This window comes from Hemicordylus capensis, chromosome 6 (genome assembly GCF_027244095.1).
Source record: "Hemicordylus capensis ecotype Gifberg chromosome 6, rHemCap1.1.pri, whole genome shotgun sequence".
In the NCBI taxonomy this organism is placed as follows: Eukaryota; Metazoa; Chordata; class Lepidosauria; order Squamata; family Cordylidae; genus Hemicordylus; species Hemicordylus capensis.
The window spans coordinates 2439880-2465571 of NC_069662.1; the positions used below are offsets into that span (position 1 = coordinate 2439880).

The window sequence follows — 25692 nt, forward strand, 5'->3', positions numbered from 1 at the left end:
TTTTGAGAAGTTGGTCTCGTCTCTTCTCCCCCACCACTTCATTAGAGTACATGAATAATCCAGGAGGCACAGTCAGTCTTGGAAGGCAAGGAGAGAAAAGCTGCTTCAGCCCCACAGCGTGGGAGGCAAGCAAAATAAGCAAAGAGCAGCCATTTATTCATGCTGACTTTAAAGTCGAACTAGCAGGTAGGGCCGCGGTTGATCGGGCAAAGTCATTGTGCATAGATTACACTTGTAGGGGAATTGGAGGAAATTAAATATCTGTAATTATGTGCTTGCAAAAGGGAAGTAAAAACAGTTTGAGATTTGTAGGATTTCCACTGGGAGCCAGGGTGGTATAGTGGTTAGAGTGCTGGACTAGGACCAGGGAGACCCGAGTTCAAATCCCCATTCAGCCAGGATACTAGCTGGGTGTCTCTGGGCCAGTCGCTTCTCTCTCAACCTAACCTACTTCACAGGGTTGTTGTGAGGAGCAACTTAAGTATGTAGTATACCGCTCTGGGCTCCTTGGAGGAAGAGTGGGATATAAAATGTAATAAATATATAAATAAACTTTGAAAATTATTCATGTTATTGAATGATTCAAATTTAAATTATGTAAATTTGAATCCTCAATCATGAAACTCGCGGGGTGACTCTGGGCCAGTCATGTATCTCTCAACCTAACCTACCTCACAGGGTTGTTGTGAGGATAAAAATAACCATCTACACTGTTCTGAGCTCCTCACAGAAAAGCAGGATATAAGTGTGAAAATAAAATAAATACCTCCCCCCTTCAGTGCACTACCACTCAGGGCAGCTTACAACAGAATTATTGACTGCTGAATCACAGCTAAAAAGGCTTTCCCCTGCTTCTATTAAAATAAACACCTTTCCCAGAGCATATTCCAATGTAAAAGTAGTGCATTCAGCTAATTTCAGTGGCAAGATTGTCCATGCAAAATTTGGTCTCTGGAAATATGACTTTATTTCATGCACAGAACGCCCCCAGGTGGCTAAAAAACATGGGGATGGGGCCATAGCTGTGGTTGGGCATTTGCTTGCATGCAGAAGGTCCCAGTTTCCATTCCTGGCAGCAACTCCAGGTAGAGCTGAGAAAGACGCCTCCCTGAAACTTTGGAGAGCCAGTGAAGGCAATCCTGAGCCTGATGGACCCAGAGACTGGCTCAGGAGGAGGCCGCTTCCTATGTTTCCAACAGCAAAGGCTTAACAGGTCAGTAGGATTCATTTGACCTGGAAGCTAGCCCAGTACTTCAGTGCTCTCTGCTAAAAGCACCTCTGGAGAAAGTTTCCAGGTGGATGGTGAAACTTCAGCAGGAAGCTTTTGCAGGGGGGCTTTAGTCTAGGAGGCCCTGTCCCCCCCAAACACCTGTTAATGGGGGGGGGGGCAGAAAGCAAGGCCTCCCTGAAGAGTGTGGAGGCAGGAAAATCTTCATCCAAGATAGCCCTGATGCATGGGATGATGGGAGCTATAGACCAGGTCTGAGAGCCCCTGCCCATCATCGGGGGAGGGGGGGTTGCAAATTGGCAACCCACACATTCGGGGTGGGGAAGGGGAAATAGGCCTGCTGCCTCGTACAAACCTTTCCAGGAGCAGTGCCAGGGAGGAGAGGAGGTGGCTTAAATCCTTGCTGAGTTGGACCCTGCCTGTACCAGGGGTTCAAAGTTCCTTCATGTTGACAACTTTCCTCCTGAAGAAGAAAAGTCGCATTTGTTGCAGCTGGTGATGCTGTTTTAAGCTAGTTTACAGCCTGAAACAAGGAGCGCCCTCTCCCTTTCGGGCTGAGCTATGCAAATCGCTGTTTCTTAGTGCTTGGTGAGCAGCAGCGGATGTTTGAGACCCACCATGTCTTTATTTCAGCCATTAAACCGTAGAACCAGCATGCAAAAGCCAAAAGATCCCCCCTATTCTGGAAGAGCTGCAGCTGGTGGCTGGCTCGGGAAGCAGGGCTGCAAAGGCCAGGGAACCCGAGATCGGGAAACCCGTGGCGGTCAGAGACAAGAAGCTTCGTAATAATGCATAATCCACCTTGTCAGCCACCCATAACAAATTGTTCTCTGGGTGACAGGAGAGCTGGTCTTGTGGCAGCAAGTGTGACTAAGCAGGGTCTGTCCTGGCTGCATTTGAATGGGAAACCACATGTGAGCACTGCAAGAGATTCCCCTCAGGGGATAATGGGGCCCCTCTGCTTGCATGCAGAAGGTTCCAAGTCCCCTCCCTGGCAGCATCTCCAAGATAGGGCTGAGCGAGACTCCTGCCTGCAGCCTTGGAGAAGCTGCTGCCAGTCTGTGAAGACAATACTGAGCTAGATGGGCCAATGGTCTGACTCAGTATATGGCAGCTTCCTGTGTTCCTATGACTCACACCACAACCAACTGTAAGAGCTGTCCAATGGTCAGGAGGAATAATGGGTGGGTGTGGGGTGCATGCACACGTGTGTCCACAATCTGCCAGGACCCATGGTCTTCTGCTGGCAAGGCAGGCAGTGAACCCGACGCTCGCCACGTGTCCAACTCCCATCAACCCCAGCCACAATGAGGGGTGATGGGAGTTGTAGTCCACATGCTAGTGCGAACCCCCTGCTTTCTCAATGTGGCAGATTAGCGGCACAGAGCTCCCTGCACACAGCCACTGTGTCACAAACTACAGGCGGTATTCACACCGTCTCCCAACAGTCAGCCTGCACGGAAGCAACCGATGCTGGGAAGCCTCTGCAGAGGTTGCCCTGGATCAGTCGCAGCCTTGCCTCGGTGCAGTGCGGAGACCAAGGCCCTCCATGCAGTTGCCACAGTGAAGGCTGATGAAGCCTGCACAAGCGCTCCGGCCTGGCTGCTGGGGTGCTGCAGAGTGAACTACCCCATGCCGGGCTGCGCAGCCTTTGACACCCTCCAGCAGCTGTGGGACTGCAGCCCCCTTCATCCCCAACTCTTGGCCACGGAGGCGAGGGGTGCTGGGCCCTGGCCTGCCACTTGCGGAAGGCCCCTGCGGGGCAGCCCTGGAAAGGTTAGAGGACTCCCAACCTGGGGTCCCCTCCCCAGCCGTTGTTACGACTACAACCCCTATCATTCCCACCCAGCCACAATGGCTGACCATTGTGGCTGGAGATGATGGGAGTTGAAGTTAACAGCATCGGGGGAGCCAGGTGGGGAACTCTCGTTGCTATATCTGAAGTGTTGAACTTGGGGGGAATGGGGGCTCATGTCCCCACAAAGCATCTGGGCTGCCAGCCCCCCACTCACCCTCACCTCCCTCCCAGGGTTACTGCCAGGAAGGGCCTCCAGCTACCAGCCTGAGCTCCTCAATGGGGGCCCAGCAAGGCCGCAGTGGGAGCTCCTGCCCTGGGGTGCGGATGTGTGTCATACCCCCAGCAACACTCATGACACCCACAGACTGGAGCGCAGCGGTTTCAAAGTTCCCACCCCTAACAAAACAAGACAACTTGTTTCATATTAAACTTGTTTTATTGAGGTTGATTAACAAATGTGTTGGATTAACAGGGGAGAGGAAGGGGGGGGAGGAGGCCACAGCGCTGACCTGTCAACAGCAGGGAGGGTAAATATGAACCAAGGAGACAGTTGGGGTGCTAGTTTGTTACCCCAGAAGATCCCTACCTTGAGCAGCTCTTGGGAGGGGACAGAGTGACCCAGTACGGAGGGCGGGGCGTGCTAGGGAGTTGCTAGCGCCAGGGGTGGGGGGGCTCAGAGGCAGCTACAGCACTATGCTGGGGGGCGGGGGGGGGAGGTAGGAAGGGTACTGAACATGATTGACAGGGACCAGAGCCCAGGTGGCATGAGGACCAAGGGTGCGTCTTCACCAGACAGCCGCATGAGCGGCTCTGCTCCTGCTCGGGAGTGCACCCGCGCGCCATGCTCCATGCCTGGCAGGGACCTGCCCCTCCTTGCTTTCTGGGTGGAGGGGAGGGGGGCTGTGTGCTCTAGAAGGGATTCAGGGCGGGGCGGGGGGGGTGTTAAGCAAACTCAGCAACCAGAGCAATAACCCCCCAAAAGAAACACATTTAATGGATAAACCTCCAAGGACAAGGAAGGATGCCATCCAAGAGAATTGGCTAAACTGCTGCAACCACCAATGGGGGGGGGGGGTACGCAAAAGCATCCAACAGTGAAAAGGGCCACACCTCCCTTCCCGCCTCCCCTCGACAGAAACGTTCACAACACACACATCTGATAGGGTTAAGAGCGCGATTTCCCAGTTCGCAACAGTGTTTTGCTCCGTTTTCCGTTGTCGCTGGGAACAGGCAAGTTCTCCCCACCACCACCACCACCACCACCACTTCTTCACAGAAGCATTAAACTAAAAAACAAAATTAAACATGAGTCTTTTGCAAGGTTTTTTTTCCTCCTCCTTCTAGCAGTTTAAATATTTTCCTTTAAGTGCAAATTCTCAACATCTCTTGCCAGAAAACAGCTGTAGTGTTACTAGCACCCGAGAGGGGGAGGGCCACAGGGAGGGGGAGGGGAGAGGAGCCAAACCGGGGTGGGCGGGCGGGGACAAAAAACGGAAAAAAAGGAATACTTTAGATCCAGCTTTCTTTTTAAAAGACCACAAAATAAAAAGTTTGTTTTCTTTTGTTTAATTCAAAAGGGTGGGGTGGGAGGATTTCTGCTTCTTTTTTTTAAAGGAAGGGAAGAGAAAAAAAAAGATTTGGGTGGTTTTGGAGCCAAATCTGACAGTCTGCGGGTTGCGATCCTCTCTGGTTCAGAACAAGTTGGCGCTGCTGCTGCTGCTGCCCTGCAACAGAAGGGAAAGCGGGAGGCAGTGAGACACCACTGCTACTCACAGCCGGGGTGGGGGGAGCCAGCAAGGTGTGCCAGCTTGGCCAGCTCCCTCCCCAGGTGGGGCACTGCCCGCCTTGCTCCTTCCGCTTTGCTGCCGGGCTACCCGGTCCTTACCTGTGGTTCCTTTATTTAGCCATGGCCTTGATCGCAACAGCAGCTTCCTCAGTCATTGCAGACAGCACGGTGATCTGAGGAGGAGAGGGGAGTCAGGCCAGACACAGGGAGGGAGGGAGGGAGGCTGGCCAGCCTGCTTGCTTGCTTGCTCCCTCCCCACTCCCCTGTGCCGAGGAAGGCAGAGGGGCCTCCTCCTTACCAGGATCTCTTCGCCACAGTCATATTTCTGTTCAATCTCCTTGCCCAGATCTCCCTCAGGAAGACGCAGATCCTCCCGGACTTCCCCGCTGTCCTGGAGCAGGGAGAGGTATCCATCCTGGATCCCAATCAGCTGGGTAGGGAAAAGGAGACACCTTAAGGCCAGCACCATCCTGTGCCCGGCGCCCGGCACTGGCGGCCAGCGGGACAACTGCCAAAGAAGCGACTTCTGGAAGTTCTGGAACTGCGCAGGTTTCGGGAAGCCTATGGGATTTTCTCTCCATTTGCACTCTGTCAGCACCTGCCCTAAGCGCTTCAGCAACAGAAGCAACACTTCCGTCCACACAGCTGCTTCCTGCTCTACCTAGAGACAGAGGACGGAAGCGGGGCCAAGAGTGGCCCCTGTGACAGGGGTGCCCAGATGTTGACTACAACTCCCATAGTTCCCAGGCAAAGGCCACTGCAGCTGGGGATGCTGGGAGTTATAGACAACGACTTCTGGGAATCCCTGTTACAGGGAATACAGGCGGCTTTACCCACCCCCACCCCGCCTTGGCACCCTGCGGTTCCCCCCAAACGCCAGCAGCAGTAGTAGATCTAACGACCCCTCATCAAGTGACCACCTTATTATTTGGCATATTTGTAATCCGCCCAAAACTCAGGGTAGATTACAATAAAAGATTAAAAACAAACTTAACACATTAAAACAGTATAGATTCTTGAAGTCTAATTACAAGCCTGGGTGAATAAATGTGCCTTTAAAAGCCATTTTAGAAAGCTGTCTGAGAGGGGGAGGGGACCCCTGGCAGTCCCTCAGGACACATCCAGCAATCAGGGGGCCCCATGAACACTCTGGAGTACACAAAGGCAGGAACCAGGGGCTCTGGAAAGATGACCACCCTGCCCTGCTTGCCAGGATCCATCCCCCAACTAATTGTGATGGGGCACCCTTATGCCTGTTCAGCCCAAGGTGCTCGATGGGGCAGTTATGCACCATAAACAAGAGGAGAGCTGGTCTTGTGCTAGCAAGCAGGACTTGTCCCCTTAGCTAAGCAGGGCCCACCGTGGTTGCATTTGAATTGAAGACTACATCAGAACAGCCCTGCTGGATCAGGCCCAAGGAGGCCCATCTAGTCCAGCGTCCCGTTTCGCACAGTGGCCCACCAGATGCTGCCGGAATCCACAGGCAGGAGTTGAGGGCATGTCCTCCCTCCTGCTGTGACTCCCCTGCAACTGGTACTCAGAGGCATCCTGCCCCTGAGGCTGGAGGTGGTCTACATGTGAGCACTGTCAGAGATTCCCCTCAGGGGATGGAGCCACTCCGGGAAGAGCAGAAGGTCCCAAGTTCCCTCCCTGGCAGCATCTCCAGATAGGGCTGAGAGAGACTCCTGCCCGCAACCTGGGAGAAGCCTCTGTCAGCCTGTGTAGACAATACTGAGCTAGATAGACCAAGGGTCTGACTCAGTTTATGGCAGCTTCCTATGTAACCATTTCTCCCCCCACACCTCCTGCCTTACATTCCCCAGAGTGCCCCATAGACCCCAACTCTGCCCACCTACCTGGAAGTCATTTCTCTTAATATTGGGCACATCCATGTTGTGGGTGGAAGGGCAGATATCTTCATATTTCTTCCCAGTGAAGATGTCTATGCCAACAAGATGCACCTAGGATTGAGAAGGGCAGGAAGATTAATAGGGCCCCGTCCACAGTCACACAACGCAGCATTAGAGGCTCCTGCCGGGGGCAGACAGGCAGGTGCTTCGCTGCACACAGAACGCGTGCCCATTCCTCCCCTCCCTGCCCCGAGGCCCTCCTTCTGCGGAGCTGCTCTCTCCACAGCCAGGCAGGCTGCCCAGCACAAGACAGCAGCCTTCACGAGCCAGTCTGGCATTGGAAGCAGCCGCCTCTCCTTCTCCCTGCACCCGAGTCCAGCGCTCCTTGAGGGCAAGCCCCTTGGCGCTTCAGCTCTGCCTCATCGGCCTTCCCTTGCTGCCTTGCGTGCTTGTGCCTTGTGCTCTGGTCCCCTTGTCACACCCCCAGTTCACCTTCAGCCCTCTTCCCCCGCAACTGAGAAGGCCTTCCCACAGTATCGACTTGTCTGTCGGTTTTTTAAGTACACCAGCAGTCACCTGGGCCCACCAAAAGCATCCCTGCCCATGCGTGAGACTTAACACTGTTTAACAAACTGCAGGGGAGACAGTGGTATCTCGTGCAGACCAAGGCAGCCTTTGACCAGGGCCCTGGACCTGCATGCTGTACAGCACTAAGTGGGTCCTAGGCACTATACTAATCAGTGATGGATTTGTAATTAGTGGTTGTAGTTTTTAACTAACTCACTCTTGTTAACGTGGCCAGATGGGATCTAAGGCGCCATTTACAGAGACCCTGCTCCATGAAACCATGGCCAGAACCATGATGGAGACATAGGTAGGCAAGGACAGGGCCTTCCCAGTTGTGGCCCCTAGGTTCTGACGCTTCCTAGCTGGGGAGCTCATTTAGCTCTTTTTGGCATCTCAGCACTGAGTTAAGATCCATCACTGGCCTTCAGGCAATGATATGGGGTTTCCAGAGAATTCTGAACTGGGATTTTTTCCAATGCCCTAAACTGATCGGATTTAGCATGTTTGCCTTGTATTTGATCAATGAAAAAAGTACATGTTCTCTTTTATGCTTTATACACATCTCCATTTCCCCCTCTAATAGCCAAAAGAATTTGAGGCAAAATATCTGAAAAAATAAAGCACCCTTAGTTTGGTTAAATGTTGTATTCCAATAAAAATAAAATTCCAAATAAATCCCCCGAATGAGTTTGAATGCTTACAAATGTTTTAAGACACAACAATAGCATATACTTCCTTATGCCGTTTAAATTTTAGGGAAAAGATGAAGGCTCTGAAATTTATTGTACTAATTATAGCACACCTTGAGAGCTATGCATTTATACATAGCACTTATTATTATTATTTTTAAACATTTATATCCCACTCTTCCTCCAAGGAGCCCAGAGTGGTGTACTACATACTTAAGTTTCTCTTTCACAACAACCCTGTGAAGTAGGTCAGGCTGAGAGAGAAGTGACTGGCCCAGAGTCACCCAGCTAGTTTCATGGCTGAATGGGGATTTGAACTCGGGTCTCCCTGGTCCTAGTCCAGCACTCTAACCACTACACCACACTGGCTCCCATTGTCTCATATGGAAGCAAGTTTCTTAGGGACAGTGTCCTGGGGAGGAAAAAAAAAGGTTAAATTACAGCTTTGGAACTGCCTAATTTGATTGGTATTGAAATTTTGCTAAGAGTTCATTTTGGGACCCCAAGAGACAGGGAAGCTAAAGGGCAGGATGGCAAGGAGGCTGAAGAAAGCAGACAGAGGGTGGGGGGAGAGAGAGAGAGAGAGACCAGAGACGACAAAGAACTCGAGGAACGCAGAAGCAACAGCTTGTGGAAAGAGGCAGAAGCGACAAGCAACTGCGGCAAGGACCATGAAGGAAACTCACAGAAGCACGTTTGGTTGAATCTAGGGCCTCATTTTTAGCATTTGTGGTTGTGAGCTGGCTTGAGCACACTGGCAGAAAGGCGGCATATACATGTAGGCAAAGTCAGGAGAGAACAGGGGCGCCCAGGGAAATTCTGCCTGTTGCAACTTCCATGGTCATGGCTGCCTTAAGTGGGGAATGTGGCCTATTGTTCCAAACTCAACTGCCAGTCTTCTTGGCTGCAGGCTTCTCATTTATCAAGAGTTCCATTCCTCCTGCCCCTCAAGAGAGGCAGTTTGGGACAGCAAACATGGAAGGTAAAGGTTCAGCACCCCACCCCACCTTCGGAACCAGCCAGGTCAGCTAATCATGAGCATTCATGACCAGCAGCCCCTGAAATAAAGAACGCAGGTGTGCTCTTAGCGCTTTCCTCCTCCAACCTAACGCTCCCCTTTGGCCCGGGTCCCAAATGTGCATATCCACACCCCACAGCTGCCGAGAGTTGTGTCAAAGCAGGCTACGGCCACCACGGAGGGAGCACACTTACTTTGGCATGACCGTGTTTGCCGGTCTTGGAGGTAGACATCTCCACAATCTTGCAGGGACGTCCTTTGAGCACCACAAAGCCGTTCTTGCGGAGAGCGGAGCACTGCATGGGGAAGGTGGCGGAGGCCCCGGCATCGCCGGTCTCAAAGTCGAGGTCATCAGCCATGGTGGATCAGATGTTATGGAAACTGCAGGAACCGGGGGGGGGGGGGAGGAGAGAGAGATCTCAGCACATCCACCTGCATCACCTCAGTAAGACGCTTCAATAGGTTGCTGAAGGGGCTCTGTTCCCCCAGATCATCATCTTTCGCTCAGAAGGAGGGAGGGAGTGGCAGGACAAACACACAGGAAAGTGGCTAGCAGGATTGTGTGCCATCATCCTGTATGTAGCATTTGGCATCCGACGCAGTGGTCAGCGTCTTGAGAAGCTGAGTTCTCGCTTCTTTTTAAAAAAATGAGATTTCTAGGCATAAAACCAATGCCTCAAGTCTCAGATGCAGGAAGAGAGAAAACCCAGCCGTGGGGCAACTCCACTCCGTGATCGAAGTGCATGCATCAGAGTCTTCCACAATGTAACCTCCTAAACCTTTTAAAGCGCTGCTTACGCTAGTGGTCAGGCATCAAAACATCCTGTGGCAGTGATTCCACAAGTTAATTATGCATTGCGCGAAGTACTTCAGTTCATCCAGACTGCACCAGCTAATTAATTTCATTAGATAGTGTTCTGTTAATTACACTTTGGGATGGAGAGCAAGTGGCTCGGGACTGGTTGGGAGAATTCAGACCAGGGCACAGGGAGCATTTGCCCAAGGCATTCCAAGATATTATTGACTACAACATCCATAATCCCCAGCTGCACTGGCCCAAGGCCATCTGGCAATCCCTGTTACAGGGAACACTGGCCCAAGGTCTAACTGGGAATATTTCTGGCATGGGCAAAAATGGCACCAAATGCCTGCTTTGGGGGATCTGACCCATCACTGCTTATGACCAAGTGAATTCTCACTTGGAACTGCAGCAAGCAGCTGCCAATGACACACTCCAAAACCAGAAGCCAGGTTCCATGTAAAGCAACATCCCCCTTCACCTGGGCTGCTGTAGGCCCTTGCTAGCTTCCAGCTTTGGGAGAAGCCAAGCAAGTTTTCGCCCTCTTGTCCTGCACAGAACATGCCAAGTTGTCTTCTGTTCCAAGAGCCAGATCTAGTTCAGGATTGTCTGCACGGACCGGCAGCAGTTCTGAAGGGTTTGAGGCGGGTCTTCCCCAGCCCTGACTGGAAAGGCTGGCAGAAGCTGGACCTGGGAGCTTCTGCAGGCCCAGCAGGGCCCCGACACCAGCTTGTGGGTTTCACTAGCATCTCAGGGCGGCTTCAACACGCCCCCCACCCCCAAAACATTGTGTCACCATTCCTGAGGCACAAGCTTCTTTACAAAGAGTTGCTTGGCAGGGGAAGGTGGCAAGAATGGGGTGGGGCTTTTCCAAGCAACCCACTTTCATGTCTTCCTACCACTTAATCTGAAGCAGTGACCATTCTCCGCAACCTGACCTTGAGGAGGTGCAGCAGAGACACCCTAGCACTGGACTGCAAGCGCCTGAAAGGGATGCTGCTCTCTGAACTGCCGCTATGCCAGAGGAGGGCAATGCCTCCGAGCCATGGAAAGACACGGCAGAGACACTTCCCCCCTCCTCCTTGGCAGAACTCCCCTGGACTAGTTAAAATGCTTGCTGGCTACTCATGGGAAAGCAGGAGGTCACTTGAAAAAGCCAAACGACGAGGGGCTGAGGCCGCTCTGCACCTGCAGCACCGAGAAGGGCATTCAGGCAGGCCACCAGAGCAGCCCCCCAGCCTCTCTCCAAACCTACTCCATCCCAAAACCAGGGGCTGGAAATGCGGGGCTGCACGCTCGTCGTGAAAATCTCCATGTTCTAGCAGAGGCAGGCTTGATGCCTTCCACGTTGCGTGGGGGGGAGTGTGTGCTCCCTCAGGGCTTGCCTCCCATTTCAAGAAGAACACCACTCCTGTCCTAAACGCTTCAGTTAGCAGGACTTCATCAGCCACCAGTTGAGTTAGTCTGCTGACAAGCAGCTGCTGCGGCATCCGCAGGGGGGTCCGAGCAGGCCCACCCCTTCTGCTCCCCTCCCCGCCATGCTCCCTGTAGGGCTTGAGATCTTCCAGCAGCAGCAACCCCATAAATGCCCCAGCAGAAGCACGCCATGTGCTCTATTCCGGCTACACAGCACCGCCATTTGGGAAAGGACACACACTTTTGGCCCAGTCTCTGCCATCTGGGAGATTGAACTTGCGCTCTAGGAGGGCTGCGAGAGCTTGGACAAAGGGCAGGCCCGCCTTCTCTGTCTGCAGGCACATGGTTCTGAAGCTGTCCAGCAGAACCCTCCCCATCTCGCACCGGAGCTGGAAAAATGAGACCGGGTTCCCGAGAAGCTGCTGCCGGCTCACCCTGGCATCAAGACAAAGCGGAGGCGGGGGCTGGAGTCGCAGCTGCTCCCCGGCCACCTTCCTGCCCCTCCGAGCCAGGAAGCGGAGAGCGCGCAACGGTTCACTTACCCTCTCCAGAGAGCGCCTGGGCTGGTTTTAGTTTTGGCAGGGCTACTGCTGCCCCACCTCCCCCGAAAGCCATTTTGAACCTGCCCTCCGCTCCGATAATTGATTAGGACAACTGTTAACCGTCAGAGCCCAGGCCAAGTGACAACCCCTTTGGAGGCGGCGGCGGTGGCGGCCATAGCGCCGCCGCCGCCACCGGGCACCCCGGAGCCCCCGCACGCACGTGCTCCCGATTGTGTCTACAGCTGGGGAGGGAGCTGCAGAGCAAGGCAGGAAGTTCTAGCCCACTTTGCAGGCAAGCTGCCCTCAAGTGTGCCACATGTGTGGAGCAGCGAGACGCCCGCTCTTCCTGCCAACACCAAGCATGATTCAGCTAAGCCGCTGCCACTGCGGAAAACCAGTCCCAACCACGTGGCCCAGGGAAGGGGGGAGCACGCCAACATTCGGGCGGAAAAGCCGCCTTTTCTACAGAGTTGTATACAGGACTCACGTGCGGAGTGGCAGCCCAGCCTCCCAGCCCGTCTCCCCTCCCCACTTTCGGAAGCTGTGAAAAAGGCCTCCAAAGAGAAATGTGTGACACTCCCACAATGGCTGGATCTGCTCATCCCCCAGAGACTCGGACGCTGCCTCGGAGTCCTAGTCATTTTGGCCACACTCGCCCCCCAACTGCCAAACACTGATTCAGCAAGAACCCGGCAGGCAGGCAGGCAGGCAGGCGAGGGCTCTCTCGGCTACACCCAGCCAGGCACCAGTCCTGGTTGACGCCCAGCCGAGGGACTCCGCCGAAGGCCACCCGCCCCCCCTGCACTGGATCTGAGGCCGTGTGGAGGAGGAGGAGGAGGAGGAGGAGGAGGAAGGGCTGCTCCGGCGGGGATCCCCCTGAAGGGCTGCCATTCCGGAAGGAATCCCCAGCCTCGGCTGGGCTCCTCTCCTCTCGGGCTCCCATGTGAGGGGAGGAGAAGTTGGAGCCATGCAGCTGCGTCCCCGACACACAGCCCAGCTCAGCGCTCCGGCTGCCTGGCCCATTTTGCCGGGGGAGCAGAGCTCTCTGCAACCCTCTGCTCCAGGGCCTTTTACTCCGAGGGGTCAACCGAAAACCAGGCAGCCTGCCTGTGCCCATGCACCTACGGATCCACTGCTCTGACCCCAAACGGCAACCCCCGCCTTGACTTTGCTGATGGGTGGGCAGCTCCTTGAGCGCTCACTTGAGGCAGGGCAACTACAAGCACGGAAGGGGGGCCCAGAGCTTTCCGCGTGGCCAAAAGGCAGACTCCTCACCCCTCTGCGCCCTTCGACAACCCTTCAGGATCCATTCCAAGCCCATGGCTCACCTCCCCTGCCCACATCTCTACAGAGGGAAAGCATCCCCAAAAGACGATTCCTCCAAGAGGCTACCTTTCCCCCACTCCTACAAGGGGAAACCCCCCAGTGCCCCACTCCCTTCCCAGCCCTACCCCGTCACCTCTAGGCTTCTAGACCACCCGGGTTCCCTGCTGTGCCCTCCTCTCCAGGCCAAAGCCCTTCACCCACAACACAGGCCTCCGTTACTCCAGGAAGCACTCACACCTCAACCCCTTCGGCCACCAAGCAGCCTTCCCGGGAAAGAGGAGCATTCTCCCTGCCCCACTCCCACTGCTCCAGCTGCCGGACTGGGCCTTTGACTCACCCCACCCGGCAACAAAAGGCCTTTCCCAAAATAAAGGGCTTCTCCTCTCTGATACAGCCTCTCCCTTTCAACCTACACAGCCACCACACCCGTCCCTCTCCAGGTCCCTGGACCAGCCTCCACCCTGCAGGGGAATCACCCCGCCAGTGAGCCTTCCTGAGCAGCCAGCCTGACATCCCCACCACCCCTGCCAGGACCCCCCCCCCAGACCCCACTTCTTCCAAACAGGAGCCTCAGACCTCCCCAGCCGGCCAGACTCCACGAGGAAGAGGCAGCAACCTGAGCACTCGCTTTGGAGACATCCTCCCTCGATTCCTGCCACAAGCAAAGCAGTAGCTGGCGGGAAGGGGGAGAGGAGGCTGCCCTACACCAACACCCCCCCCCGGCCTGCTCCTCAAGCTCACCTCTTGCCTCAAGGCCACTCTGCCTCCCTGGCAAGATTCACACCAGAGCCAGCCCTGGGGTGGGGTGGGGGGCTCCACAACAGAAACCCCTGGCATTTAGCAGCACACCCCAGCCGGGAAGAAAAGGCACCCTCAACACGCGCCAGGCCCTTCTCTGCTGTGTGCTCCTCCAAAGCAGCCCACTCCTCCCACACAGCAACTCAGAGTAAAACGAAACACAAAAACATTCTCCCCCCCCCCCCCGGCTCCTCCCCACAAGACCTCCCAGAAGCCACCCCCCACTAGGAAGCGTTTTCCCCAGAGTCCTAAAGGGCCCTTCTCCAGAGAGTGCAGAGCAGGGCTTCTCAAAATTGGGCACCCAGAGGCTGCGAGACTACAACCCCCATCAGCCCCAGCCACAATGGCTAAACGCCACTGTGGTTGATGGGAACTGTAATCCAAATTCCCTGGGGGGGCGGGATTGTAGTCCAACATCAATGGCCGTTGTGGCTGGGGATGATGGGAACTGTTGTCCAAATCCCTGGGGGGGGTGGGGACTGCAGTCCAACACCAAAGGCCACTGTGGCTGGGGGTGATGGGGACTGTAGTCCAACATCGTCTGGAGACCCCAGTTGGAGACGCCCCGCTGCTAGGAAAGAAAAAGCCAGTCTTGAGATTCCTCCCCCCCGCCCCCCACCAGCAATAAGGTGGGCGAGAGGGACCAAGGGGGCTGTCCAAACCCGTGTTCTGCCCCACCCCGTCCTGCAGCCCCATGGTGCAGCTCCTCATCCCGGACCAGGAGGAAAGCGCCCCCCCCCGGCTCTTCTGGCCGCCCTGCTGCAAGCCCCGTGCAGGGCCAGGAGCCCCCACCCACGCTGATCCACGACCCGCCCCCCAGCCCAGGACCTCTCCTCCTCCAGGACCCCAAGGGGGCTCCCCGGCGGCTCTGCTGCTGCGGCGGCGCACAGGTGCCCCCCGCCCGGCTCGAGGCCGCCTCGTCCGGGGCCAGCAGGCGCGGCGGCCTTCCGCACATGGCGGAGGCGGCCCCCCCTCGTCCAGGAGAGCCAGGCCGGCCGGCCCGAGCAGGCCACGGCCTAGGCCCGGGCCTCCCCGCCACGCGAGAGGCAGGGAGCAGGCGAGAGAGACGCCGCCCGACCGTCCCCCGAGGGGCGCTCGCTTCTTGCTCCGGTCCTTCCTTCCTGGCCGCCGGGGGCGGGGGGCGCCGCGCGGCCTGGTTCCGGGGGGCGCCGCGGCCTCGACGGCCACGGCACACACGCGCGCGCGCATAGCCACACTCACCCGCCCGCGAGCTCAACCGCCGCCGCTGCTGCCTGCTGCAACCCAGCCCGCAGTGCGCACGCGCACTTATCGCCTCCCCCCCCACCACGCTCCCCCTACCCTCCTCCGCCCGGGCCGCACGCGCACTGCGAACCGACCCGCCCCAATGGAGGCGGCCGCAAAGGGAAAGGAAGGAGGCTCCGCCCCCTGACGCCACGACGCGCCTGCGCACTACTGGGGGGCGGAGGGGAGGGGCGGGGGAGGCGCTCCCAAGCCGGCTCAGAGCACGCGCGTTGGGAACCAAGGGGCGGGGAAGAGGACGCGCGCATGCTCGCCCGGAGCGCTCCTCGAAGCGTGTCGCTCGAGTGCGCATGAGCTAAACAACCACCAAAAAAAAACCCTAGGAAACATCCTGCTTCATCACCGGAGGGCCACACCTATGCCGTACGCATGCGTATAGAGCTGAGTGCTCTGCCCTTTCCCCGCGGCCATTTGTTTTCCAGCGCACATGCGTATATAGCGCGCCTGCCTCGTTCTAGCTGCGTCCGGCGTGCCAATGAGCCTGCCTCTCCTTTGGCTTTTGAACCGTCTCCTTCGGAGGAGACATGAAAGCGCGTGCGCACCTGCTCTCAGCCTCGCCTCCCCCTGTCCAACCTATAACTGCACTACCATAGAGTTTAGCCCAGAGCGGCACGCGCAGCCTTCTTCCGAGTTTGGAGTCGGACCCACGCGGTCTTCGCCGGCCATTTTGGATGGGAGGGGGCCGCTGTGGTTCCCACGGCAACCGTGCATTGCGAGCCTTAGAATGTGTCCCAACCAAGCCCGTCATGCGATTCAGAAAGGGGAGGGGGGAGTGTGTGTGTGCCATAATAATAGTAATAGTAATAACAATGACTTCCCCAATGACCGCCAAAGCTCTGCGTGAACCATATTCCACGTTTTTTAATACGTATTCTGTTGGAACATATAATAGGCTTTTGAATTATACATCTGTCACTTCCATATACTTTGCACCTTGCAGATCCTCGCAAGCGTGTGAGATGGACTACGCTGAGGACTGTGAATTATCCGCTTCTGCTTCTCTGCAGCAAGAGCAACCCAATTATGGGCACATTACATAGGAACCGAGGAAGCTGCCATATGCTGAGTCAGACCCTTGGTCCATATGACTCAGCGTTGTCTGCACAGACTGGCAGCGGCTTCTCCAAGGCTGCAGGCAGGAGTCTCCTCTCTCAACCCTACCTGGAGATGGTGCCAGGGAGGGAACTTAGGAACATAGGAAGCTGCCTTCTACCAAGGCAGACCCTTGGTCCATCTAGCTCAGTATTGTCAACCCAGACTGGCAGCATCTTCTCCAAGGTTGCAGGCAGGAGTCTCTCTCCCAGCCCTATCTTGGAGATGATGCTAGGGAGGGAACTTGGAACCTTCTGCATCCTGCAAGCATTTAGGTGCTCTTCCCAAAGCTGCCCGATCCTCTAAGGAGAAGATCTTCCAGTGCTTACACATGTAGTCTCCCATTCAAATGCCAACCAGGATAGACCCTGCTTAGCTAAGAGGACAAGTCATGCTTGCTGCCACAAGACACATTCACACCCACTGGGGGCTCCAGGGTCACCCCCTTTCTCTCCCAACAAGTGGAAGGGAAGGGGAAGCAAGTACTAAGCCAATGCCCAACATACTGCCTAACCTTTGGTGGGGGTCGGGGGGGGGACCACCTCAGACAGTGTCCAGACATTGAGGAGCCCCCCTCCCCCCCCCGCCGCTCTTCTCATACACCCAATGCCTGCTGCAGGTTTGACGTCCAATACATTTTTTTTAATTCTAGAGGTTTGGTTTCAAAAGTGTGTTGCTGTTTTACTTGATAACTATCGCTTTAATGGTATACACACATTGCTTTTATTTATTTGTTGCATTTTTATACCTCCTTTCTGCCTTGACAAAGGAACCCAAAGCGGTTTACAATATTTACATTGCTCTGAGTACTCTTAAAGTGATGAAACATTAATGTGACTGTTCTGAAGTGTGTGTTGGCATGTTGAACAATTGACCACCTATGATTTGAACACAGCCAAATAGTCCATGAAGAATTGGCCTGTTGCTTACTTAGAACAAATGCATTTATAAGCAGACTTGTATTTTTAAATAGCTGCTCTTACCTTGTTCTGTAAATTTCATTTAAAATGACCACAACAACATCGTAACTGGAAGCTGATGCTGGTGTCCCAGGATACTTTATAGTAATTCATTACAATTTTTAAATCTTTAGTGCTTCACAAAATATAAAATCTAACAGCTAGGCTGTTCTGTCTCCGGCCTTAGTTTAAGCCCAAGACCTCTTGAATAGTGTTGTTCTGGAGGGTCTTTGTTAGGGCTGGCCATGTGACCAGTCAAAACAGTTTTAATCAATCAAATGATCAAATATTGGTCACCTATAGTCAAATAATGGCCAAGTATTTTATAAATGTATTGTTCAATTTATACACCATTTTTCATTAAAATAATCTTAAAGCGGTTTACATTAACAGTAAAGCAATGACAATTAAAATACAAAAGTACAGATAATATAAATATAAAAAAGAATGTCTCTATTTAGAATTTTAAAAACCTATAAAAAACAGTAATACATAAAACACAAAGCAGCAGCAGGGGAAAAACCCCACAATACTTCATTTAAAATCCTGGGTGAGGAGCCATGTCTTTACTTGTTTCCTAAAAAATGTGATGGAGGCTAAGGAGCGGATGACAGCTGGGAGAGCATTCCAAAGCCTGGGGGCCATGACTGAGAAGGCCCTGTCCCATGTGCTGGACAGCCAAGCCTCTTTCACCATCAGCACACACAGAGCAAAGCCTGCTCCAATTACCTTGTCAAGTGGGCAGAAGCCCTTGGGAGCAGGCAGCCCTTCAGATATCCATGGCCCAAACTGTTAAAGGCTTTAAAGGTCAAAAGCAGCACCTTGAACTGGACACAGAAACAAATTGGTAGCCCGTGCAACTCTTTCAGAATGGGCATCATGTGATCCCAACAGGCAGTTCCGGATAAAATCCTAGCTGCCACTTTTTGCACTAGCAGCAGTTTCTGAATATTCTTCAAGGGCAGCCCCATGTAGAACGTGTTACAGTAATCTAGCCATGATGTGACTAGGGTGTGGGTAACTGTGGCCATATCTGCCTTCTTGAGAAAGGGACACAGCTGGCGCACTAGCCGAAGCTGTGCAAGAGCCCCTCTGGCCCCCGCCTCCACCTGAGCATCTAAAAGTAGAGCTGGATCCAGCAGTCCTCCCAAGCGTCACACTTGCTCTTTCAAGGGGAGTGCAACTCCATCCAGAACTGGTCGAATCCTTTCATCCTGGTTGGCTGTCCTACTGATCTCCATCTTGTCTGGATTCAATCTCAGTTTACTAGCCCACATCCAGCCCATCACAGCTTCCAAGCCCTGATTCAGGTCATCCCCTGCCTCCCTAAGACCGGATGACAGAGAGATAGAGCTGAGTGTCATCTGCATATTGCTGACAACGCAGTCCATGTACCTGGATGACCTCTCCCAGCAGTTTCACATAGATGTTGAACAGCATGGGGGACAAGACCGAACCTTGCAGGACCCCACACAAGCCAATGGCCAAGGAGTCGAGCAGTAGTCTCCCAGCACTACCTTCTGGACCCTCCCCCCAAGAAAGAATCGAAGCCACTCAAAATCAGTGCCCCCAATTCTCATACTCAAGAGGCAGTCCAGAAGGATACTACAATTGATGGTATTGAACGCCACTGAGAGGTCCAGAAGAACCAGCAGGGACACACTCCCCCATCAAGCTCCTGGCATAGGTCATCCACTAGGGCGACCAAGGCAGTTTCAATCCCATATCCAGGATGGAAACCAGATTGAAAAGGTTCTAGATAATCTGTATCCTCCAAGACCCCCTGCAGCTGAGACGCCACCACATGCTCTATCACCTTGCCCAAAAAGAGGAGGTGAGAAACCAGTCTGTAATTGTTCAGGTTGGAGGGGTCAAGGGAGGGCTTTTTAAAGGCATCTTGCCCTCCCTTAATGAAGCATCGATTATAGCCTCCAACCTCCTGCCCATACCTTCCCTGGCAGATTGTATTAGCCATGAAGGGCAACAGCCTAGAGCACATGCGATGTTGCCCACACACTATTTGTAAAGTGTTAACTTCAAGGGAACAACAAAGTAAGTATTTTAAACATGAACTGGTTTGATACATACAAATTGCATTACCAAAATAAATTCAAATGCTAATTACATTACCAAAATTAACCCAGAATGAATATTGTTTTTCTAACAGAGTTGTGGGGAGAACAGATCTTTTCTTCACCCCAGAATTCCAGGGTTCAGCCTGTCTACTACCTAGTGAGGCTGGCCAGCTTTAATTCATCCTGGACCCCCTCTTACGACTGTTAGGAATGCAGACTCTTAGCCCCCCCACTTTTTTTAACTATGCTCAGCTCCTCCCACTGTATGTATGTATGTATGTATGTATGTATGTATGTATTTAGCTATGCTTGACATCCTGCTCCACAAAGAAACCTAGAGAACTCGAATACTGGCTGCTTGAAATTTTCTGTTGTTTGGATTGATCCTAATAAAGGTAGCTCCTGATCATGTGGCTTTTGGGATTTTTCTAATGGGCCAACACTGTACAACGCAATCAGGTTCTGTTTTAAAAGTAGAGCATGCAGGATGTTTGTGCAGACACCAGGGGGCAGTTCGCACAAGAGTACACAAATCAGGCATGGTGCCCAGATGCCAGGGGGAGCTGATGAATACCTGTGTCTTCCAACAGCAGTTGTGATAGCCACACTCTATATCAGCAGGTTAAGCTTTGCTCACCCCTTCCTATTATCTCTTCCACTCTACAATGACAGTTAGCAGTTAACTCCTGCTAACTTGGCAAAAAGGCACCTTTTTAATGTGGTGATTCTCTTTATTGAGCAGGGGGAGAGTAACTGGCCCTCTCCACCCCCAGCACAGGACCTCCAGTGGCTGTTGCTGGTGTCTATCTTATGTTTCTTTTTAGATTGTAAGCCCTTTGGGGACAGGGAGTAACCACCCTGAGCCATTTTTGGAAGAGTGGTATAGAAATAGAATAAATGAATGAATGAATATTATAATGATAATGATGATGATAATGATGATGATGATGATGATGATGATGATGATAATAATAATAATAATAATAATAATAACAAGAAGAAGAAGAAGAAGAAGAAGAAGAAGAAGAAGCACTCCTCTGCCTCTAAACATCTAGCCAGGTGCAAGGATTGACTGATGACCTTGCAGAGAGGGCATTGTTTCCCCCTTTCCTTTGCTGGCACCTTCCTTTCACCCCGCCCCCTTCCCTCTGAGTGGATTGTGTTGTCTGCTCTGACAAGTAGCAGCTCTCCAAGGTTTCAGGCAGAGGCCTTTCTTGTCAGCTACTAAGGTAACGTGTGCCGTCCAGTCGGTGTCGACTCCTGGCACCCACAGAGCCCTGTGGTTGTCTCTGGTAGAATACAGGAGGGGTTGACCACTGCCTCCTCTCACGCAGTATTGATGGTGCCTTTCAGCATCTTCCTATATGGCTGCTGCCCGATATAGTACCAGTGGGGATTCGAACCGGCAACCTTCTGCTTGTGAGTCAAGCATTTCCCCGCTGCTCCATTAGGCAGCTTGCCACCTACCACCGGCTCCTTTTAGCTGGAGATGCTGGACTCTGGAGACTGGATGTGAGATATTCTGCGTGTGAAGCAGTTGCACTGCCTCTCAGCTACTGCCCTTGCTGATAGATCTGGTAGCTCTGTGATGCTGTAATGGGTTACCATTCTTTTGAACTTCCAATCCACGTGCTCAAAGGGGGCATTTTCCACACTCCCTCAAGGTAGCCTCAGGGCAGGTAGGGGTTCTCAAACTTGGCTCCCAAGGCCAAGGCCAAGGCCAAGGTCATGGTGGCTGGAGACCATGAGAGCAGAAGTCCAATAGCCACCTGGGGACCCACGTTTGAGAACTCCTGCCTAAGGGGAAGATGGAATGCACAAATCCACACAAACCGGACGTGAAAATGGAATTGAGCGCCAGATGTTCTGGGTCCCTTGAACTAGGAATTCTCAATCTTGAGTTCCCAGATGTTGGATGACACACCTCCCAGAATCATTCCCAGCCATAGTGGCCAGAGGTCATGGGGGTCATAGTCCAACAACATCTGGGGCACCCAAGGTTGGGAATCCCTGCCTGAGTGAGACCCTGGAGAGGCACTGCCAGTCAGGAGGAAAGGAGACCTGGGCTAGAAGGACCAAGAGTCTGAGCACATGACAAGAGGGAAACCTTGGCAAGAAGGTGGTTTCCCTAACTCCACACCTCCTTTGCAGAGGTAATATATTGCAGCAGGGGTGGTCACAGCAATCGGTATTTACATCAGGACATTTTTCACACAGGGCTTTTAAAGGCCTTTAGCTCACGTCCTCAGGGTGTGCGTTCACATATCAGACAGATTTACCCTGAAGTAGTCCCTGTGGGCTATCGGGGAACACTTCACACACAATTTGGATTTTTTACTGAGCGTCAGAGTGCAGCCTGATTTATATCTGGGATTAAACAAATCTAACTTTTTGTCTCTGGTTTTGGGTATAACTTTGAGTTCGCAGCAAAGCCCCCCAGAAAACCTGAGGTGTGGAGAACTCCCAGGCCTGAAGCCAGCAGTGTGCAGGGATTGCTCAAGGATACAGTGGTGTGTGTGTGTGCACGTGTGCTAGAGTAGCAGCATGTGCTGAGTGTAATGAGGGAGCTTGGATTTCCCTGCATTCAGTCATTCATCACTGACATAATCCTCTCTACATTCATATTAATTCGTTACCCCGTGAATGTTCCTGTCAGGGGATGTCCCTCCATTTCATCCCAGTCTACCTCTACAAGTTTCTGCCAACGATTAATTAAAATACACGGTATTGACTTTACTTTTACTTTATACTTTGTTTCAGTCATTGACCAGCTGAGAATACACAACACTGAATGCTGATTAGCTCACTTCCGTATAAGCACATTTCGGAGTGGGGCTTAAGCCTTGTAACAGCACAGGGAGGGAGTTGCCTGTTTCCCTGACTGTGGGCTGAGAGGGCACAAGTGTGTCCTTCCAGACTGGCACTGCAGGCCAAAACCTTACCCCCGCCCCGTACTCAAAGAGTTTCCACTGTGTGGAAAGGGGGCTCAAGAACAGAAAAAAGGAAAACCAAGCAGAAGGACATGTAAATGAGTGTGTAACCCTAACTTTTACTTGCAAGAGTAAACATAAAAGTCCCTCACTACTAAGGGAGGGGGCTTGCTCCCAGAATGTATCACACTCCTTCAAATGTGAGCTTCAGGCTTCCAAAGGCAAATTGAAGAACTGCTATAGGAAAGCAGAGGATGCAAAGGGAAAAACAGGGAGTAACTTTTTGTTACATTGTCCCAGAGAGGGGCAGTGCCTTCAAAACATGTCCCCAGCTGACATGGGCACTTGATTCAATGCAGCTTGCTTTGCTGCTTACCGAGCAAAGGAACAACAGCACGCCCTTTTCTGTTAATGGTTATATGGGAAACAAGATTGCTGGACTTTACCCTGCTTAGATAACCAATTAGAATTCACAGGTGGGTGGGTGGGGGATGGAGGGACAGGGAAGGAATCAAGATGAAAAGAGGACCGTGGGAGTCCTAGTTCTCCCTTGGGAGAACATTTGTCAGACTTCCTGCTAAAAGGTGCTGCTGCATGCACACTGCCTTCACACAGCTTCTGTGTCTCACCCCAGCATCAGCAGCATCTTAGGAACAGAGGAAGCTGCCATATACTGAGTCAGACCATTGGTCCATCTAGCTCAGTATTGTCTTCACAGACTGGCAGCAGCTTCTCCCAGGTTGCAGGCGGGAGTCTCTCTCAGCCCTCTCTTGGAGATGCTGCCAGGGAGGGAACTTGGAACCTTCTGCTCTTCCCAGAGCAGCTTCATCCCCTGAGGAGAATATCTTGCAGTGCTTACACCTCTAGTCTCCCATTCAGATGCAACCAGGGCAGACTCTGTGTAGTTAAGGGGGCAAGTCCTGCTTGCTCCCACCAGACCAGCTCTCATCTCCATCTTCTAGCAGAGGACAGCTCTTGGAAGACAGATACAGCTGTGCAAAACCCAGATGCCTGCAAGAAGGACTTCCAGAGAGGTGGCTGGGTTAGTCAGCTACAGACAAAGCCCAGTAAAGCATCTTGTAGCATTGTAAATATGAATACATTTATTGTAGCAGACGCTTTTGCAGATTACACTCCACTTCAGGTGAAGAACGATGACACGACAATGACAAATATTTATACACCTTTTCAACAAAAGTTCCCAAAGTGGTTTACATAGAGAAATAAAAACATAAATAGATAAGATGGCTCCCTGTCTCCCAACGGCTCACAATCTAAAAAGAAACATAAGACAGACAACAGTACTGTGACAGCCAGAGGGGTACTGTGCTGGGGGTGGATAGGGGCCCACTTGCTCTCCCCCTGCTAAAAAAAGATGATCACCACATTTAAAAGGTGCCTCTTTGCTCGGTTAGCAGGAGTTGAAATGACTGCACATTCTGTTACAACAAGCTTCTGTTAGTCTTCAAGGCAGGGGTTCCCAACCTTTGGTCCCCAGATGTTGGATCACAACTCCTGCCATCTCCCACCACAATGGCCAAAGGATTGTGGGAGCTGTAGTCCAACAACATCTGAGGACCCAAGCTGGAGAACTTTAAGGTGCACCAAGAATAAAGAACTGCTGAATAAAGAATGAATTCTGTCCCTGAGGTGGCGGACACGACCCTTATCCCCAGGTAATGAATACCTACATAAACATATTCTGGATCTATATAAACGCGGCAAACTAGAGGTTGGGAGGAAACCCCCCTCCACACACCCACACCCAAAATATAACACTAAATACAAATCCCTACACACTTGGAATATGACAACAGATGAAGAAAACTCCACCCCGCTACACACAATGCATTTTACGAAACACGGATACAGCTTTTTCACCACCATGGCTGAAAGCAGTTCACAATAATAAACTTTGGTTTATAGGCAGAGGGTCTTGCCCTCACAAGGACAAATCCAGAATACCAGGGGCTGTTGATTGTATCACACAATGGTACTATGTTGCTCTTGATGGTACCATGTTCCTCTGAAAGACAATGGCAGCAAAGTGGGGGTGGGGGTCCTAGGTGGCAGATGTTCTTCAGAGCCCCCTCCCCTGTCCACCAGGTATTTCTGATGCCACAATGAGAGGATGGCATCAGTGACTTGCAGCCCTTAGAACAGTGGCTGAGGATGATAGGAGTTGTAGTGCAGCAACAGCTGTCAGCCCAAGTTTCCCAGCCCTGCCTCAGAACAACCCCTGCCTGTTGCAAGGGAGTGTGGGGAGAAACAGGAGTGTATATGAAGTTCTCTTTCCGCTCCACCTGCTGGTGTTGCTGCCTCACCAGGTCCACAGCCGTGGCTAGTGAAACAGCCCCGCTTGTCCAAGCAGGCTCATAAACGTATATGCTGCTGCAGCCAGGCAGGGGTGAATTAAGCTTTTTGCCACCCATAGGCAAAAAGGCTTTTGCCACCCTTTTACTTTAAACAAAGAAGGTGTGCCTTTTAAATATAAGGTTAAAAGTGTGTGTGGGGGGGGAGACTTTCTCCTCGCCCACTCCACCCTTGCTGCAGCCACCACTGCCCACAGAGAGGGGCGGCCAAATTTCAAGAGGGGCAAAATTTACTGCTCCTCAAACTTTGCCGCTGTAGCCAAATGCCTGCTCTGCCTCTCTTCTAATCCACCACTGCAGCCAGGGGGTTTCAGTCTCTAGGGAGGGGCACTCTCATCTGGGCTGAAGTCCAACTGCGCTGGCTTCTAGTTCTGCTGACCCCCGGGGCTAATGGGCAGTAGTAGGCAGCAGAAGCGTAGCAGGGCAGGTGTTCTTCAGCATCTGCTCTGTGGTCTACCAGGTGTTCAATGTCCACTACTAGTCAAAAATAAAAATAATGGAGGCAAAGGAAACATCATGAAAAGTGTATGTATGTGTGTATACACAGAGAGAGAGCGCAGACTGTGGACATGCTGTATTACCAACCAAGGCAGTGGAACTGAAACGGCTCCGTCGGGAGAAGGCGGCGGTTCCGTTCACCTGGATAGCGGGCTGCTCCCTATTTGCGAGGAGAACAAGCCTAAAAGCCTCCAGCACAGCAGTTCACTCTCCGAAACGACACCCACGAGACGTGTCCCGAGGATGCTGGAAGAAGCAAGGTGCGCAGCCCGATCCTAGGCGGGCTTTCTCGGGCGAGCAAGTCTCACAGACTGCAGCGCAGTGGCGCGTCCTCCACCCCAAGGAAGCGTGGGGTGAAGCGCAACAAGCTTGCCCGCCAGTTCCCCGCACCACCCCCCTTCCTCGGCAGCTTCTTTTGCTACCCCGCGCTGGGCACCCCCCACCGCCCTCTCCACCGGTGTCGTGCCACGAGGAGGACCGGCCGGCCAAGGCCAGCCGAGGAGCCGCCCCGGCCGGGACACCCACCTGCCGGCCCCACGTGGCCCGGGCGCACCTGAGCGGCCCCCCGCGGCCAATGGGCGGGCGAGGAAGGGGCCGAGGGGGCGTGGCTGAGCCGGTGGCCGGTCTATATAAGCCCAGGTAGCGGCCGGTAGGCCAGGGCGGCTCTT

General features: G+C 53.0%; 1 protein-coding gene across 2 annotated transcripts; it reads right to left on the reverse strand.

The window, feature by feature from the left end:
* Window positions 1-4576: 4576 nt before the first annotated feature.
* EIF5A (eukaryotic translation initiation factor 5A) lies at window positions 4577-15569 on the reverse strand. 2 transcript variants are annotated; one of them, XM_053262878.1, is made up of 6 exons: window positions 15547-15569; window positions 9131-9317; window positions 6669-6773; window positions 5111-5242; window positions 4912-4985; window positions 4577-4750 (listed from the first exon to the last, which is right to left on the reverse strand). In XM_053262878.1, the coding sequence occupies exons 2-5, from the start codon at window positions 9293-9295 to the stop codon at window positions 4923-4925; spliced, it is 465 nt and encodes a 154-aa protein (XP_053118853.1). In that variant the 5' UTR covers window positions 9296-9317; window positions 15547-15569; the 3' UTR covers window positions 4577-4750; window positions 4912-4922. The 2 variants fall into 2 exon arrangements, with proteins under 2 accessions (XP_053118853.1, XP_053118852.1); XM_053262877.1 differs by lacking the exon at window positions 15547-15569 and adding an exon at window positions 15039-15195.
* Window positions 15570-25692: the final 10123 nt, after the last annotated feature.